An 18,314-nucleotide genomic window follows, 5' to 3' on the forward strand; every position below is an offset into this window, starting at 1 on the left:
ATCCAAAAGACACTTAAGTTTTAATTTTATAGCACTTTATCTATTTGTGTCAATATGATTTAATTATATTTTAAGTATTTTCTAGACAAGAATATTGAAACTGACTTCATCCAGTGTTTAGATTTATGTACTAAAAATGGATGACAATTAGCACATATTTAAACCTAGCATTTTAGAAAACTTGTAATACAAAAAATGTTTGCAATTATCAATGTAATCAATCAACTAGGTAAGTAAGGTTTTGACTTATTTTTACCCTATTCATTTGTCGTGTCTAGCCTTAATAAATAAATTATATAATATAAATGTATATAATGCATACCACAATTGTGACCCTGGACCACAAAACCAGTCATAAGGTTAAATTTGACAAAACTGAGATGTATACATCATATGAAAGCTCAATAAATAAGCTTTCTATTGATGTATGGTTTATTAGGATTGGACAATATTTGGCCGAGAAACATCTATTTGAAATCAGAAATCTGAGGATGCAAAAAAATCAAAATCCTGAGAAAATCACCTTTAAAGTTGTCCAAATTAGGTTCTTAATAATGCATATTACTAATCAAAAATTACATTTTGATATATTTACAGTAGGAATTTTACAAAAAATCTTCATGGAACATGATCTTTACTTAATTTCCTAATGATTTTTGGCATAAAAGAAAAATCAACAATATTGACCCATACGATGTATTTTTGGCTATTGCTACAAACAAACCCCAGCGACTTAAGACTGGTTTTGCGCTCCAGGGTCACAATTATGTAATAATATAATATGTAATACAGTTTCTGAAAATCTGTGAGCTATGCTCTGATGTTAAATCAAAATTTTGACAGCTCCTGATATTACCAGAGACCTCCGCAATGTAAATAAATAGAAAACTTGGTTGATAGAAGGATGCAGTTAATGCAAGTGTCTAAAATGCATGCACACAGTTCAGTTGAATGGTGAAAACCACCCTTTTTAACAATGCAGTTAAACTAAATGTACAAAGCTAAAACAATACGTGCAACCATGATTTATCAATCAGATGCATGTAAAACGACTTTTTGTGTGCAAGCTTTTGATGTTTGTGCACATGGGTAAAGAATCAAAATAGTCTGTATGATCGGATGATTTATACATATCCAAAATGAGACTGTGTACATATTATTGCATGTTTCATTCATACTTGAAGCCGGAGTGTGCTCTTGTAGAATAACTCTTGACATGCAGGATATCCTAATACGAAGAAGAAGGAAAAAAAGGTCATTTCAAGTAATTTCCAGGTAATAACTAAAGATCAATGAAATTACAAAAATCGTCTCGGGTTACGTATGTAACCTTAGTTCCCTGAGGGAACGAGACGCCGCGTCAGGAACGCTATGGGGAACGCCATTGGCGGGCCGCACTCTGAACTATGTCTAACAACCAATGAATGACGGGGGTGACGTCACAGGCGCGGTGACGTCACCAACCAGGAAGTATAAAGCACGTGCGTTTGAAGCCGGCGGCAGCTCTTTTAGGAATGAAGCGAGCGCCGCAGGGTGCGGGAATTATGGTCCGAGACGCGGCGTCTCGTTCCCTCAGGGAACTAAGGTTACATACGTAACCCGAGACGTTCCCTTCCGGGAACTCGAGCCGCGTCAGGAACGCTATGGGGAACGAGACTACCAACGCCCCCATAATTTCCGAGCCCTGCGAGTGTCTGCTCAACCAGGGTGGAAAAAGAGAGAGCCCTTGTCTAGCATTACGCGGACAAGAAGGCCCTGTAGTCCTCGGCCCTCGGGCACACGAGGAATGGTAGTCTTCCTCTGTCTGGTCGCCAGCCAGAACGAGAGGTACTCCACGGCCCTCAGGCACACGCAGAGTCTTAGTCCTTTGTCTGGGAGTTAGCCAGAACAAGAGGGACCGAATGACCACTGTCTAGCACTCGGCGGACAGATGGTGTGGGAAGTCCTCGGTCCGCAGACCCACGAGGACGGTGAGCTCGACCTCAAGGCTCCTCGGCCCTCGGGCACACGAGGAGAGGGTGATCCTTTGTCTGGGGGTTCAGCCAGAACAAGAGGGATCCAAGGCTCGGCCTGGAGCTCCGCCAGGACGCGAGGGAATAAGCCATTGTCTAGCATTACGCGGACAAGAGGGCACTGCAATCCCCGGCCCTCGGGCTCACGGGGAAGACAGTAGGTGCCTCTGCCTGGTAGCCAGCCAGTGCATGAGGCACTCCTCGGCCTTCTGTGAAGGCAGACGAGGAGTCTTAGTCCTTGGTCTGGGGAAAGCCAGAAACCAGAGGGACCGGAGTACACTCGGTCTGATAGCATCCTGCGTCAGAACACGAGGAGAATTAAGCCATTGTCTAGCATTCCGTGGACAAGAGGGCTGTACAGTTCTCGGCCCTCGGGCACACGAGAACCGTGACCTCTGCCTGGTTCGCCAGCCAGTGCGAGAGGCACCCCTCGGCCCTCGGGCTCACGAGGGGTCTTAGTCCTTTGTCTGGGGGTTCTGCCAGGACAAGAGGGACTGAAAGGGCTTTTGTCTAGCTTTCACGGACAAAAGGGGTAAAGTTTTGCAGATCTCTTATGAGTGGCGAAACGACTTCTCTTCTTTCCGCAGAAAGAATGCGCCTTGAGAAGTCTCCTCCTGGCTAGGGAGGTGGCTGCCCCTCTAGGCCTAGCGCACTAGGCCGAGAGTACAGCCGAGCCTGGAGCGGCTCTGAGGTCGAGCTCGTAATACCTAACGAATGTTAGGGGCGTGGACCAACCCGCAGCATTGCAGATGTCTTGTATTGGGACACCTGCCGTCAGAGCTCTCGAGGCACTCATGCCCCGAGTAGAGTGAGCCTTGAGTCCCAACGGTGAGGGGAGATCAGAGGACTCGTAAGCAGTAGTTGAGGCATCGATGATCCATCTACTAATAGTGGGCTTTGAAGCTGGGCTCCCCCTCTTAGGGGGGCCGTAACAGACAAACAGTTGCTCTGTTTTACGCCACGTGGCAGCTCTGTGGACGTATGCGTCTAAAGCTCTGACTGGGCACATGCAGTTTAACTTCCTGTGACCTGGCTCCACGTATGGAGGAGGATAGAACGCCTGCAGCGTTACTGGCTGCGGTGCTAGGGAGGGGACCTTCGGGACGTACCCGACCCTGGGATATAGAAAGGCCTTGGCCATCCCTGGGGCAAACTCTAAATGAGATGGGGCCACTGAAAGGGCCTGCAGATCGCCTACTCTCTTGAGGGAGGTGAGTGCTAACAGGAGCGCCGTCTTAATTGTGAGGGCGCGGTCCGTAGACTCCTCTAAGGGCTCGAATGGAGGCTTGCAGAGAGCTTCTAGCACCACAGCGAGGTCCCACGTGGGGACCCTGGGTGTCACTCGAGGCCTCAGCCTGAGCGCACCGCGGAGGAACCGTATGACCAAGGGCTCTCTACCTACTGAGAGGCCACCTAAAGGGGCATGGTAGGCACTTATGGCCGCCACGTATACCTTTAGAGTGGAGTGAGCTAGCCCTGCGGATAGGCGAGACTGTAGGAACTCCAGAACTGTACCGACCGGGCAGTTGACTGGGTCCAGGTGGCGCTCGCGGCACCATCTCGCGAATAAGTTCCACTTAAGGCCATACAGTTTCCTCGTAGAGGGAGCTCTGGATTGGAGAAGGGTCTCAACAACCTCGGTTGAGAGACCCGCTCCTATGAGTTGTGCCCCCTCAGGGGCCACACCCATAACCTCCACCTCTCTGGGTGGGGGTGGCATATTGCGCCCCCAGCCTGAGACAGGAGGTCCCTCCTGACGGGAATCTCCCACGGAGAGCCGTCTAGGAGAGATACCAGGTCCGAGAACCATACTCGTGCCGGCCAGTACGGGGCTACTAGTAGCAGCCGCACTTGAAACCGACGGACCCGTTCCAGAACTCCCGGGAGCAGAGCGATCGGGGGAAAGGCGTACAGACGCAGCCTCGGCCACGTCTGTGCCATGGCATCCAGCCCCAGTGGAGCTGGATGAACTAGAGAGTACCAGAGGGGACAGTGCGATGTCTCCTGAGTCGCAAACAGGTCCACCTGAGCCTGGCCAAACACTCTCCAGATCTGCTTCACCACCTCTGGGTGAAGCATCCACTCCCCGGGCCTCGGCCCCTGCCTTGACAGGACGTCTGCTCCCACATTCAGATGTCCAGGAATATGGACTGCTCTCAGGGAGAGGAATTTCTCTTGAGACCAAAGGAGTATCCGGTACGCCAGCTTGTACAAGGGGCGTGAGCGGAGTCCTCCTTGGTGGTTTATGTAGTAAACCACCGCAGTGCTGTCTGTACGGACCAGCACATGTTTGTTTCTTAGGTCTGGGAGAAACCTCTTTAGGGCCAGGAATACTGCCAGCATCTCTAAGCGGTTTATGTGCCACGAGAGATGGTGGGCACTCCATAGGCCTTGGGCTGAGCGGCCACGCATGACCGCTCCCCAACCGGTAAGGGAAGCGTCGGTCGCTAGCGTGATGCGGCGACCGGGCGCTCCCAGAACCGGTCCCTGAGAGAGGAACCAGGGTTTCCTCCACATGGCCAAGGCACGTAGGCAGCGCCACGTGACCTTGATCTTGCGGAATGGGTTTCCCCTCGGGGAGAACCCCCTGGTCCTGAGCCACCACTGTAGTGGTCTCATGTGCAGCAGTCCAAAAGGTATCACGTTGGAAGCGGCTGCCATAAGACCTAACAGTACTTGAAACTGTTTGACAGTGAGTGACTGGCCTAGCTTTACTGCATTCACTGCAGTCAGTATGGAATCGACTCGTGCAGGAGACATGCGTGCCTGCATGGAGACCGAGTCCCACACTACGCCTAAGTAAGTGGTCTTCTGTAGTGGAGAGAGCACACTCTTCTTGGCGTTGAGTCTCAACCCCAATTCTTTCATGTGAGCGAGAACAGCACCTCGATGCTGAACCGCTAACTGCTCCGAGCTGGCTAGGATGAGCCAGTCGTCTATGTAGTTGAGTATGCGGATGCCCTGGAGTCGCAGCGGAGCCAGAGCAGCATCCACACACTTCGTGAAAGTGCGGGGTGAGAGAGCTAGGCCGAAAGGAAGCACCCTGTATTGGTAAGCTTTGCCCCTGAAAGCGAACCTGAGATACTTCCTGTGCTGAGGAAGGATGGAGACGTGAAAATAAGCGTCTTTTAGATCTATCGTGACAAACCAGTCCTCGGACCTGATTTGAGACACGACCTGCCTGACAGTAAGCATCTTGAATTTCAGCTTCCTGACTGAACGATTTAGCAGCCTGAGATCTAAGATGGGCCGAAGCCCCCCATCCTTCTTCGGAACAATGAAGTACCGGCTGTAGAACCCGGATTCCCTGTCTTGAGGAGGGACCACCTCGATGGCCTCCTTCCTCAGAAGAGTTTCTACCTCTTGTTCCATCACCAGACCCTGCTCGGGGCTTACTAAAGTTGGAAAAACCCCACTGAAAGGTGGCGGCGTGGCGCCGAACTGGATAGCATAACCTTTGTCTACAGTACGCAGGACCCAATCTGAGACTCTTGGCAGTAGTTTCCACGCTGCCAGAAAGTTCACTAAGGGTACCAGCCTCTCGAGACTGGTGTCTGGATTTGCTCGAGGAGCTAACTCGGAGACCTGTAACAGCGAACTGGCAGGAAGCTCCTGAACTAGCTCTTCGAGAGACCCCCGCGGGGGCTGCGAACTCTCCAGGGCCGCTACGTTTCCGGGCGGAACAGCTAGAGGATGTTCGCGGGAGATAGCCGCGCCCTGTAACACTGGCAGGGTTAGCTGACTCATCTCCTGAGGGCCACGAAGGGGTCTGAAACCCGCACCTGGAGGTACGGTGCAGACCCCCTCGAGAGGGGCTGCCCTCAACGGCCCTGAACCACAACCGTCAGGGCCGCTTAGCCGAGGACTTCCTTGACTGGAGGACGACCCTCAGGTCAGGCCTCTTAGTCTTAGAAGCCCCCGGCTTAGAGCGTTGCTTTCCGGGTCCCCTAGGCTGGGCCGGGGGAGCACGGGCAGCAACGCTCTGTTTCTGTGCCTCACGATGGGAGCTCGTACACGGCTGAGGCCGCTTCTTTGATGGTGCAGCAGCCTCAGAGGAGAACACGCGGCGAGGAAGAAACGTTCTGAACGCCGCTGCCTGCTTGCGGGCCTCCTGGTGCCTGGTTACGACGGTATCAACCGCGGCACCGAAGAGGCCAGATGGTTGCAGGGGGGCGTCCAGAAGCGTGACCCTGTCCTTTTCTTTTACATCGGACAGGGTCAGCCAGAGATGCCTCTCCGCGGCCACCAGGGCTGCCATAGACCGCCCAACGGCACGGGCGGCCTCCTTGGTGGCGCGGAGAGCGAGATCTGCTGTTTTTTGCATCTCTGTGATACTAACTTCCTCGCCGCTGCTGAACTCCTTCAGCAGGTCAGCCTGGTAGGCTTGCAGGATGCTCATAGTATGGAGGCAAGACCCTGCTTGACCTGCTGCCGTGTATGCCTTGCCCATCAGGCCAGATGTAACTTTAAGGGGCCTGGTGGGCAAGGACGGAGCCTTCAAGGACGATGCCGAACCGGGGGACAGATAGCCCGCGAGCGTCTGTTCGACCCGTGGCATCGCCCTATAGCCATACTCCTCTGCCCCCCCCACATTTCCATAATTTTCGGCAGGGGAGAAGAGACGGGAAGAGTATGGCTTTTCCCACGATCTCGCTAGCTCTTGGTGGAGATCGGGGAAAAAGGGAAGGCTCCGTTTTGGAGGTGCTGACTTCGTCCGCAGGAAGCGGTCATCTAACCGGCTTCGCTGCGGCTCATGAGGGGGATTTTGTTCTGCGGGCCATGTAATGTGCAGTTTGGCTACCGCATTAGTCAGCACCTCGACGAGCTCCTCATAGTGAGGCGAGCGTGATGGCGGTTGTGGTTCCTCTGTTATACTTTCAATGTCAACCTCCTCGGAGGAAGACAAGAGGAACTCGGGGACCTCCTCCCGGGGGGAAGAAACCGCAGCGCGGGCTTCCACATCCAGGAGGAGATCGCTCGATCCGCTGAGTGAGGGCGGAGATAGGGGGTCACCCGTCTCCATACCCTCCAGCAGATCGAGCTGCGAGCCCCACGAGTGCAGCCGCCGCTCCGCCTCGGCGGCAGTGGGGCCAGACCCACGGGGCACGCTAGTGAAAGCCCCCTCCTCAAAGAGGGCTTTCCGGGAACGAAGCACACGCACCGGCAAGCGATCACAGTGCGTACAGCCAGCCTTTTCGAGGGCTGACTGTGCGTGCTCCGCTCCCAAGCAAACCACACATAGGCTGTGTGTATCCCCACCAACAATGAAGCGTTGGCAAGGAGGGACACACTGCCTATGCGGGCGCTTAACCGCCATCAAACTCTCTTTTTTGCTAGGTTGTTGTGTAGCCATACTACTCAAATAAAATTGTGTCAAACTGGACACGAAAAACAGCAGTATGATACAGACAGACACAGACACAGAGCGCTCTCGCTGAATGACAAAAGCTGCCGCCGGCTTCAAACGCACGTGCTTTATACTTCCTGGTTGGTGACGTCACCGCGCCTGTGACGTCACCCCCGTCATTCATTGGTTGTTAGACATAGTTCAGAGTGCGGCCCGCCAATGGCGTTCCCCATAGCGTTCCTGACGCGGCTCGAGTTCCCGGAAGGGAACTGAAGTTACCTCATGCTTTCTGTTCTCCATCTCTTTTATATTTGTGTGCATTTTCTCAGTTCAGTCATTTCCCTCGAGTCACTACATCATGATAAATTATGACAGCATTTATATCCAAATGCATTTTTTCAAGAATAAATTAAAAAATTCCGAGTCCGGTTGATGCATAAACTCTTGCATTGTTAGCCACTCAAAATGACCGCAGTTTGATTATTACACCACAAGATGGAGGCAAGTGACTGAGTCCTTAATCCTTTCATTCAAAAACCCTTATTTATTCACTGAGAGACATAATGACGTAAAGACATAGAGATGTAAAGTTGAAATAATTTTAGCTTTGAACGCCACTTTTAAAGGCTCAGCTAACCAGCAGAGCGTGGATGCTAAGACAGATTTTGCTTGCCTTGGACATGACAAGCTATTTTCACGTTATAAGTATTTGACACATCAGCATTTTTATCAGTAAGGGGACTTCTAAGTGGGCTATTGACAAAAAAAAAATTCCACCAGATGTAGCCATCAAGCCAAGTATTGAATTCATACAAAGAAATCAGAACATTTAAGTATACAAGTTGAGTCATAATAAATAAAGTGAAAGGACACAGGGAATATGTATTGAACACACTTTATTTAATCATTGGTTTATGAGAGATCTGTCTATAATGGGCAGAATTCTCTTGACTAAAGCAGAAGGCCTATCTAAACTAATTTACCCATGTTACTCTCTTAATATTTCTCCTCAACTGATAAAAAAATGAACTCTATTTTGTTTTAAATGGGAAAAAAATCTCAAATTATTAAAGAATATAAAAAAGGAGGTCTGAAAGCCTCTGAATTTGAATCAACGGTTGGAGTACTTAAACTGAAATGGATTAAAACGTATTTAACACAGCCTAATTCAATGTGGTTTCATATACCAAAATGTGTATTCAAAACAGACGGAGGGTTAGATTTTTTGCTGAAATGTGACTTTGCGGTTTCTGAATTTCTGATTAAGATTTCAAAATTCCACAAACAAATTTTGTATTATTGGAAAATGATATTCACCCAATATTTTACACCTTGTAAAATAACAGAACCATTACAATAAATAGAAAGACAGTATTCAAACAAGAGTGGTATGAAAAAAAGGTTTTATATGTTATAGATTTATTAGATGAAGCTGGTCAATTTATTCAACATAATTCATTTATGGAGAAATTTGAGATAAAATGCAGAGAATTTTTTTACTCTGTGTAAAGCCATCCCTCCTTCGTTAAAATGAGAGTTTATAATATTTTATAATATCATATTGATTTATTATCATATTGGTTTTCATCTGGTGGTCACCAGTGGAAATACTGTCTCCCATGGTAGAAACGTCATTTAGCATGTGATTAAAGTAATTCACGACTGGTTACTTTGTTTGATGTGAATAAAACATTGCACCATCAAAGACTGGATGAAGTCGCCTGATATTATACTTTAACCTATAAACCCATAACGTGTTACATTAAAGTAATGTTTGTTCTCAGGGTGCATTTTATTTACATGGCATCAATAAGAAAACCACTGAACACTGTGTATGCATTCCATCCATCCCAGATCCATGTGCCTTTGTGGAGTACCATATAGACTTGATCTCCTTTCTCCAACAGCAGCGTTAAGCCATTGCCTCCGCTCTCTGGAGAATTATCACTTTTGTTATGTTGTGTAAATGCTTCACATTTTCCATTTCTATACAAGCCCAACCCTGTGCCATGATCAGTTCCACAATGGTAGAAGAAACTGAAGTAGTAAAGTCCTCGTACTGGTGCTGTGAAAATCCCTGTTAAAGAGTGAGACACAGATCTCCATTTATCAGCTGTGGATATTGATTATACAAGCGTGTTCATATTGTTTTCAGCAGTGTGGATGAGCAATACCTGTGGCCGGGTGGTAGGCATCACCAACGTTAATGAAGACATTCTTGTAAACCAGTGTTGAATCTACATTAACTGGTCCAAAGAAACCCTTTACTCCTAATGCTGCAGAAAATGCCACCTTTGGTCTGTCTGAAGAGAACATATACTTTATTAAAAATTTTGAAATATCGCCCTAGACTGTTTTAATTCAATGTGATACTTACTATTTGTTGAAAATACATTTCAATGAGAAATTGCTTGTAGATTTCACAAATACTAACAAAGTAAATCCTACACCAATTGTTTTTCAGTGTATTACATTTATTACATTTTAAAACATCAGTCTCACCTTGGTTTTCCATTTTGATTTCCTCAATCTGAGCTTCACTGTGAGCAAGTCTAGACATCAGCTCCTGCTGACTGATTTCCAGAGCGTTGAGTCGCGTCTCTGTGGCTTGTAATATCTCTTTTGTTGCTCCAAGTTCCTGCAGTAGGTCTGTGCAAATTTTCAAAGGACAAGTCAGCTCCTCCATTTTATTCTGAAGAAAGGTGTCATCTTTAGTACTCAATTCCGAGACGACTGGTTCTGCTGTGATGAAACCTGTGGCATTCGGAGCAAATATAAGACATTTGTATAGAAGCAGAAGAACTGCGATTGTTAACCTCATTCTTAAAAACCTCATTCTTAATGCTTTAGCTAAATAGTGCTAGAGATGTGTCTGCTGTATGTGGATGAATTTATCAGAATGTTACAAAGGTGATGCTTTTATTCCGTTCTTATGTCTTCAGTAATTTACACGTGATTAACAATTCAGCCAATGACAGGCAGCATGCAGTTGATTTATATGACTGTTGCTCAAACTATATTGTTTTATTACCTTTATGCTATCTTAATGATTTACATATTGATTATAAATGCAATACGGACTCAATGGCTGTTTATGTTCTGAACTTTGATCTGAACAAAACACTACTATTAGTTAGTACAAAGTACAAAGTTCAAAGTATATTAGACATACATTCCATCATGTTTGCGACATCGTTTTTTCCCTAGATTTTCCTCTGTATTTCAGATTTAGATTTGTTTAGGTTTTATTTAAGGGTATTTTCATAAATTTTGGGTGCTAACATGTGGAAACTACAACACAACCTGCTGTATAATTCATGTCTATAGCCTTCAGTTCATAAACAAAATTGGGACTTGATATAATCCCCTTTTGCTCTCTGAATCCACTGTATAATAGAATATATTGTTGTGAAATATGCATAAGAATACAATTACCTTGCCTCATTGTTTGATGTATTTAGCTAATATAGTGTCTAATGCTTTACTATTTTGTTTATTTCCTGGATTATTAATACACTGTATATTTATTGGTACTTATAAAGCACATATTCTACATCCCTAATCACCCCAGATAGGGATGAGACCACTTTGTTTTAAAAGCTTTTATTGAGAATATGTTTTATTAAGACAGGAAAGACCTTGTCCACATATTTGTTGTATTAATAATTTATGCCTTGAGCAAAGAAATGTATCATAGTTGCAGTCACCGTAGAAGACCAACACGTATGTCCGAGAATGCCGGGCGATGCACGCTTATCCCATGGCTGAGCTTCCACTGTGCCAGCACAAAGTCCCATCTTTTATACTTTAAATTTAGGTGCAGTTAAGACAACCTCCAAGTGAGAGAGAGAGTCAAGTTGATCAGGCTCGACCATCTCCCCAACGTGGGTGCATACATTCCAATCTCAAGAAATGATGACTCGTTAGTGGTTATCTCAAAAATTCGTAGCCATACCTTCGGGCCCATAAAGTCATAATAAACGGTTTGTTCTAGGCTAGTGATAAACTTATCTGAAGGCCAAGGCCAACACTTTCCCAGGAGACTAGATGTTCTTGGGAGAATAGTGGTACTGAGTTGTACCAGTCATATTCTTTGAAGCCCCCTCCCTCTAGACTCCCTCTATGTTGTTTATCTCCGTTGAGCGCACAAAAGCACAAGATGACCGAGCGCATAGAAGCACAAGATGACCCATCTCTTACACCATTGCATGCAATCGTGAAATGCAGCAGCTTCTAAAGGGTTTGGGCTCTAAATTTAACAGTGCCTCTTGGGTCAGGTCTGACGATTTTGGATACATGTCATTCCAAACCCATGAGACCTTCTTTCATCTTTGGAACACAAATTAAGATTTTTTTGATGAAATCCAAGAGCTTTCTGACCCAGCAAGGGTCCTACCACGTTCAAGGTTCATAAAGATACCAAGAACATTAACAAAATAGTCCATGTGACCTCAGTGGTTCAAGCATAATGTTATGAAGCTACAAGAATACGCAATGAAAACAAAAATAGCTAAATTTATTCAATTTAGGGTCAGTCTTCTCCACCATTCACAACAGTACTAATGCATACCCGGGTATGTCACATAACCTACTTTCTGGAATACCCCCTTGGTATTAGTTGTTGGAGTATGTCAGGGCTGCATGTTTGGATGACAAAATATTTATTTTAAAATTAACTGTGGGAGTTGGATGCTAGTGGCAAATGTGATTACACATGTGCAGAGAGACTCTGCTGCACTAGGTGGGTTTGAGACTCCTGTCCTGTGGGTGTCGCTGTTTCGCTGTTTCCCTGCTTCCAGTCTGCCTTGCTGCAGAGTGGTCTGTTTGTTTGTAGCTCTCTGCAGCTTCGTTTTTCTACTGGATTTTCTACTGGATTCTCTATCTTATTGTTAATTCTGCCATTTTAAATTGATAGATATAGCTTAACTTAATTTCTGGTTTTATCCATCAAACTAATCTGACTAATTTGATTGTTCGCCTTACTCTATAATCACGAGTGCAGCACGTTAGCATTCCATAGCCGGTTAATTTGCCGCTCGCTCTCCATTCACGCTTTTAACTCTTGTTTACTATTTTTAGCATTGCGCTGGCCGGTTAACTTGCCATCTGCGTTCCATTCACGTTTTTATTTTTATTTTTTCTCGTGTTTAATATCGTTAGTACTCTTTTAGCCGGTTCCGTTCCGTTTTTTCTCCCCCTGATCTGTTCTTCAGGAACTCTAACAACATTGGTAAGTTGAAATCATTCTACAATCACGGTGAGTAATGGCTTCTTCTCCTACAATTGTAGTCTGCACTGCTTGCCACATGTATAGCTTATCTATCTCTGTCAGCAGTGAGCCTTATACATGTGATAAATGCAGGAATATAGTCAGGCTGACAGAGAAGATTTCAGAACTAGAGTCACGCATCCAAACTTTAATGGAGGATAGTAAGAATGTGAGGGCCTTAGATACGGTTTTGGATGTGACTAGCTCAGAAAGCCCTGTACATTGTTCGGTTCCGGTAACAACGCCCATGCAGCAGGGCAATTTGGTGACTGTGAGGCGGCATAGTCGCGGGTCAAAACATCGCTCTTCCGTTCTGATCAGAACATTAAACAGGTTCTCCCCACTCAGTGAAGCACCCACTGAGAAACCTGATGAAAGTGCTCTAGTAATTGGCGATTCTATTGTACGGAACGTGAAAATAGAGACACCAGCCAACATAGTCCAATGTTTACCGGGAGCCAGAGCGCCTGACATCTTGGCAAATTTAAAAGTGCTGGCTAATGCTAAACGTAAATTCAGTAAGATTGTTATTCACGTCGGCGCTAATGATGTTCGACTTCGCCAGTCGGAGATCACTAAAAATAATGTTAAAGAGGTGTGTGAACTTGCAAGTACGATGTCAGACACTGTAATATGCTCTGGTCCCCTCCCGGCTTACCGTGGTGATGAGATACATAGTAGATTGTCATCGTTAACCGGCTGGATGTCAAAGTGGTGCCCGCGAAATAACAGAGGTTTCATAGACAATTGGACAAGCTTTTGGGGCAGACCTGACCTGTTGAAAAGAGATGGTCTTCATCCCTCCGGATGTGGAGCATCTCTTCTATCTAGAAATATGGCACATAGTCTTAGAGTTTGCACTTGACTAACTGGGGCCCAGGTCAGGAAGCAGACAGACTGGCTAAACCGACCGTCTGCTAGCCGCCTCACGTCACAGAAATCAGTTATTTCTCAGCACATAGAGACCCTTTCACCTAGATATCACACTATAGAGACTGTGTCTGTTCCCCGAGCAAAAAAATACAAAAAACGCCTGAATCAAATCAAGACTAACAATTTAATTGATGTTCAACAAATAAATAATATATATAATACAGAGAAACAATTGATAAAGCTTGGCTTATTGAATATCAGGTCCCTTTCTACGAAAGCACTTTTTGTAAATGATATGATCACTGATCATAACCTAGATGTGCTCTGTTTGACAGAAACCTGGCTAAAACCAGATGATTACATTATTTTAAACGAGTCCATCCCCCAAGATTACTGTTATAAACATGAACCGCATCTAAAAGGTAAAGGAGGAGGTGTTTCTACTATTTATAGCTGTATTCTCAATGTCTCTCAAAGAATGGGCTTCAATTATAACTCGTTTGAAGTAATGGTGCTTCATTTACATTTAAATTTATTCATTTAGCCGACGCTTTTATCCAAAGCGACTTACAATTGGGAATACAACAAATGATTCATCCTAAGGAGGCAGATCGACATAGGAAGTGCTCAGAAATACCAAATGCCAGGCATTTTTAGATGAGTACGGGCTAGAAAGGGAAGATCAGGAAAGAGAGGAGAAGAATTTTTTTTTTTTTTTTTTTTATTGAGTCATATAGTGTCGAAAAAGATGGGTTTTCAGCAGTCGCTTGAAGACAGTAATGGAGTCAGCGTTTCGGATGGGGGTGGGAAGATCATTCCACCAGGCAGGGACATTGAAGGAGAATGTTTTGGAAAGTGATTTCGTGCCTCTCTGTGGTGGTACAATAAGGCGTCTTTCACTAGAGGATCTCAGACTTCTGGAGGGAGTGTAGATGCGTAGTAGTGAATGGAGGTAGGCAGGTGATGAGCCGGTGGCTGTCCTATAGGCCAGCATCAGTGTCTTGAATTTTATGCGTGCTGTAACCGGTAGCCAGTGCAGGGATATGAAGAGAGGTGTGACATGGGCCTTCTTGGGCTCATTGAAGACGAGCCGTGATGCTGCATTCTGAATCTTATGTAGAGGACTGATTGTACATGCTGGAAGACCAGCTAAAAGAGCATTGCAATAGTCCAGCCTGGAAATGACCAGGGCCTGTATGAGGAGTTGTGCAGCATGCTCTGTTAGGAAGGGCCTGATCTTTCTGATGTTGTGCAATGCAAACCTGCAGGATCGAGCAGTTTTAGCTATGTGTTCTTTAAAAGTCAATTGGTCATCAAAGATTACACCAAGATTTCTGGCTGAAGTCGATGGGGTAATTGTTGATGAACCTAACTGGATGGAGAAGTCATGTTGTACAGTTGGAGTGGCGGGAAAGACAAGGAGCTCAGTTTTAGCTAGATTGAGCTGAAGATGGTGTTCCTTCATCCATGCAGAGATATCCGCCAGGCAGCCAGAGATCCTTGCAGCTACTGATGGATCATCTGGTTTGAAAGAAAGATAGAGCTGTGTGTCATCAGCATAGCAATGGTAGGAGAAGCCATGTGCCTGTATGATGGGGCCCAGAGATGTAGTGTATATGGAGAAGAGGAGGGGTCCAAGAACTGATCCCTGAGGAACCCCAGTGACCAGTTGATGAGTTTTGGAAACCTCCCCTCCCCAGGCCACTCTGAAAGACCTGCCAGAGAGATAGGATTTGAACCAGCGAAGTGAAGTCCCTGTGATGCCCAACGATGAGAGGGTAGACAGAAGGATCTGGTGATTTACCGTGTCAAATGCTGCAGAAAGGTCCAGTAAGATGAGTACTGATGATCTGGAATCAGCTTTTGCAATCCGCAGGGCTTCAGTGACAGACAGTAGTGCCGTCTCAGTTAAATGGCCACTCTTGAACCCTGACTGGTTAGCATCCAATAGGTTGTTCTGTGAGAGAAATAAAGATAGCTGGTTGAAAACAGCTCGTTCCAATATTTTTGCTATGAACGGAAGGAGAGAGACAGGTCTATAGTTGTCTATGAGTGAAGTGTTAAGTGTAGGTTTTTTGAGCAGTGGGGTTACCCGGGCCTGCTTAAATGTAGTTGGGAAAGTGCCTGTGAGAAGAGATGTGTTGATGATGTGTGTGAGCGCTGGTAGGATTGTAGGGGAGATTGCTTGGATAAGGTGTGAGGGGATGGGGTCTAAAGGACATGTCGTCGGATGGCTGGAGAGGAGAAGTTTGGTTACTTCTGCCTCAGAATGGGGATGGAAGGAGAAGAGGGGAGTTTCAGCCGTGGGTGTGGTCAGTTTTAGTTCCTGTATGTGTGGAGCTGAGAACTTATTACTGATAGATGTAGTTTTGTCTGTAAAAAAATGTGGCAAAATCATCAGCTGTTATAGAAGTGGTGGGAGGTGGTGGAGGGGGACAGAGCAGTGAATTAAAAGTTTTGAAAAGGTTGCGTCCGGAGCATTGTTGATCTTGTTGTGGAAGTATGAAGATTTGGCAGTATGGACTTGGGTAGAGAAAGATGACAGCAGAGACTGATACATACTCAAGTCAGATGGATCCTTAGATTTGTGCCATTTTCTCTCAGCTGCCCTAAGTTTGGGCCGATGCTCACGAAGAACATCGGATAGCCAAGGGTTGGAAGGAGCAGCCCGTGCTGGCCTGGAGGAGAGAGGGCATAAATCATCTAGGCAAGATGTAAGAGTGGAACATAACGTGTCGGTTGCTGCATTAGTATCCAGAGATGTGAAGTGGGTAGGAGAGGGAAGAGAGGAGGATATTGATGAAGAAAGATGGGAGGGTGAGAGAGAGCGTAGGTTTCGTCTAAAAGTAACAGGTAGGGGGATGGGGGTGCACAAGTAGCAAGATGTAGATTTAGTGTAATGAAGAAATGGTCAGAGATGTGTAGGGGTTTGACCACAATGTCGTCTGAAGTACAATTTCGTGTGTAGATGAGATCAAGTTGGTTGCCGGATTTATGAGTGTATGCAGTGGTAGTGCGTTTTAGGTCAAATGAAGCAAGGAGTGAATGGAAGTCTGCAGCATAGGGTTTGTCCAGATGCATGTTAAAATCTCCAAAGACTAGAAGTGGGCTGCCATCTTCTGGAAAAGAGGATAGCAGCCCATCCAGCTCTTCTAAGAAGATGCCAAGTTGACTAGGAGGGCGGTAAATGACCACAACATGGAGTTTGATAGGAGATGTTATAGTGATTGTATGAGATTCAAATGAGTTATAATTGCATAGAGGAGAATGGGTTGAGTATTTCCAGTTGTTGGAAATCAGAAGTCCCGTACCCCCACCCCTTCCAGTCTGACGAGGGGTGTGAGAGAAGGAGAATTTATTAGATAGAGCAGCTGGGGTTACAGAGTCATCTGGACGTATCCAGGTCTCAGTCAAACCTAGGATGCTCAGGCCAGATTGCAAAGAAAATGCCGAAATGAAGTCTGCTTTGTTGACGGCTGATTGACAGTTCCAAAGTCCAACCGTGAAAGAGAAAGGTTCAGTGGAAGAGGTGTTTATAGGACGCAGGTTAGAGAGATTGCGTGTGCGTGTGCGTGTGATGTTAGTGCGGTGTGTAGAGAGCACCGGAATGAGTTGGAAACACATGATAGAGAAGGACAGAAAGAAGAGTGAGAAAAAGTGCTTAAGTGCGTGGTCGGGAGTCGTTGCTCGGATAAGTCGCGCAGGAAAAGTCGCAAGACTTTACTCTTGTCGGTCTTCACGCGAAGAGGCTGAACGCTTCCGCTGACGCTTCAGCGTCAGCTGGTATGACACCGTTAAATACACAACCAAACAAAGCTTTACTGAAACAGCTAGGGACGCCTCCTGGGCTCAGTCAGCCGCAAATGTATTGCACGCACGCAAAATGGCTCTAATCGAAACTTAAATGCAACAAACTTCGCACTTCTAATTGCTCTGGAAGGGAGCGATATGAATAACCAAAGCTTCCCTTGGCCGTCCGCTCAGTTTTGAATTTTAATAAGCACAATCAAAACTACTATTAAACGCAGAATCCACTAGCAAGGCAAATAACAGAACAACGAGTGCTTAACTAACGGCAGCTTAATGTAAATATAAACGAATACCCTAGTTAAATAAATATAAGAGTGCTTTTAACCACAGCGCAATGTAAACCGAAACGAATAAATGAATGAATCCAACGACAGAGTGCTTTTAACAGCAGATCAATGTAAACAGAAACGAATAAATGAACGAATCCAACGACAGAGTGCTTTTAACGGCAGCTCAATGTAAATAGAAACTAATAAATGAATAAATCCTAAGACAGAGTGCTTTTAACAGCAGCACAAAGCAAACAGAAACGAATAAATTAATAAATTCAAACGAGTGCTTTTAACTGCAGCTCAATGTAACGTTCGCCTATTAAAATAGTATTTAAGCAGCAACTTACCCGCAGTCGTTCTTTCTCCTCTGAGGATTGGAATCACTTTATTCAGCATGGATGTTTTAAATTGACAGAAAGTGATAGAAATCTTTTTAACACTAAGTTGTTAATATTTTCAATAAATGCTGTTCTTTTTCATTTGTATTCATCATATAATCCTGATAAAAAAAAGAAAGAAGAAGAAAAAAAATCACAGGTTCATTTTTTAAAAATTAATATTATTTCATAATATTGCCTTTTTTCTGTATTTTTGATCAAAAAAATTAAAACTTTGATGATGAGCATAAGAGACTTCTTTAGAGAGAGAGATTTTTTTTGTGTGCCTATTTTGACCCTAAGCAATACAAGTGCAACTACAGTAAATGAACAATACTAGAGGGTTAAAACTCA

At 45.4% G+C, this 18,314-nt stretch overlaps 2 protein-coding genes across 2 annotated transcripts in view; both read right to left on the reverse strand.

The window, feature by feature from the left end:
* Positions 1 to 18,314, reverse strand: part of LOC141319911 (NACHT, LRR and PYD domains-containing protein 12-like) — an 812,443-nt gene that overhangs the window by 668,513 nt on the left and 125,616 nt on the right. The gene's annotated exons all lie outside the window — the stretch shown is intronic.
* Positions 8,310 to 10,224, reverse strand: LOC141339190 (cerebellin-4-like). The gene is made up of 3 exons (XM_073844825.1): positions 9,862 to 10,224; positions 9,534 to 9,662; positions 8,310 to 9,436 (listed from the first exon to the last, which is right to left on the reverse strand). The coding sequence occupies exons 1-3, from the start codon at positions 10,193 to 10,195 to the stop codon at positions 9,156 to 9,158; spliced, it is 744 nt and encodes a 247-aa protein (XP_073700926.1). The 5' UTR covers positions 10,196 to 10,224; the 3' UTR covers positions 8,310 to 9,155.

This window comes from Garra rufa, chromosome 1 (assembly GCF_049309525.1).
Source record: "Garra rufa chromosome 1, GarRuf1.0, whole genome shotgun sequence".
NCBI classification, from domain to species: Eukaryota; Metazoa; Chordata; class Actinopteri; order Cypriniformes; family Cyprinidae; genus Garra; species Garra rufa.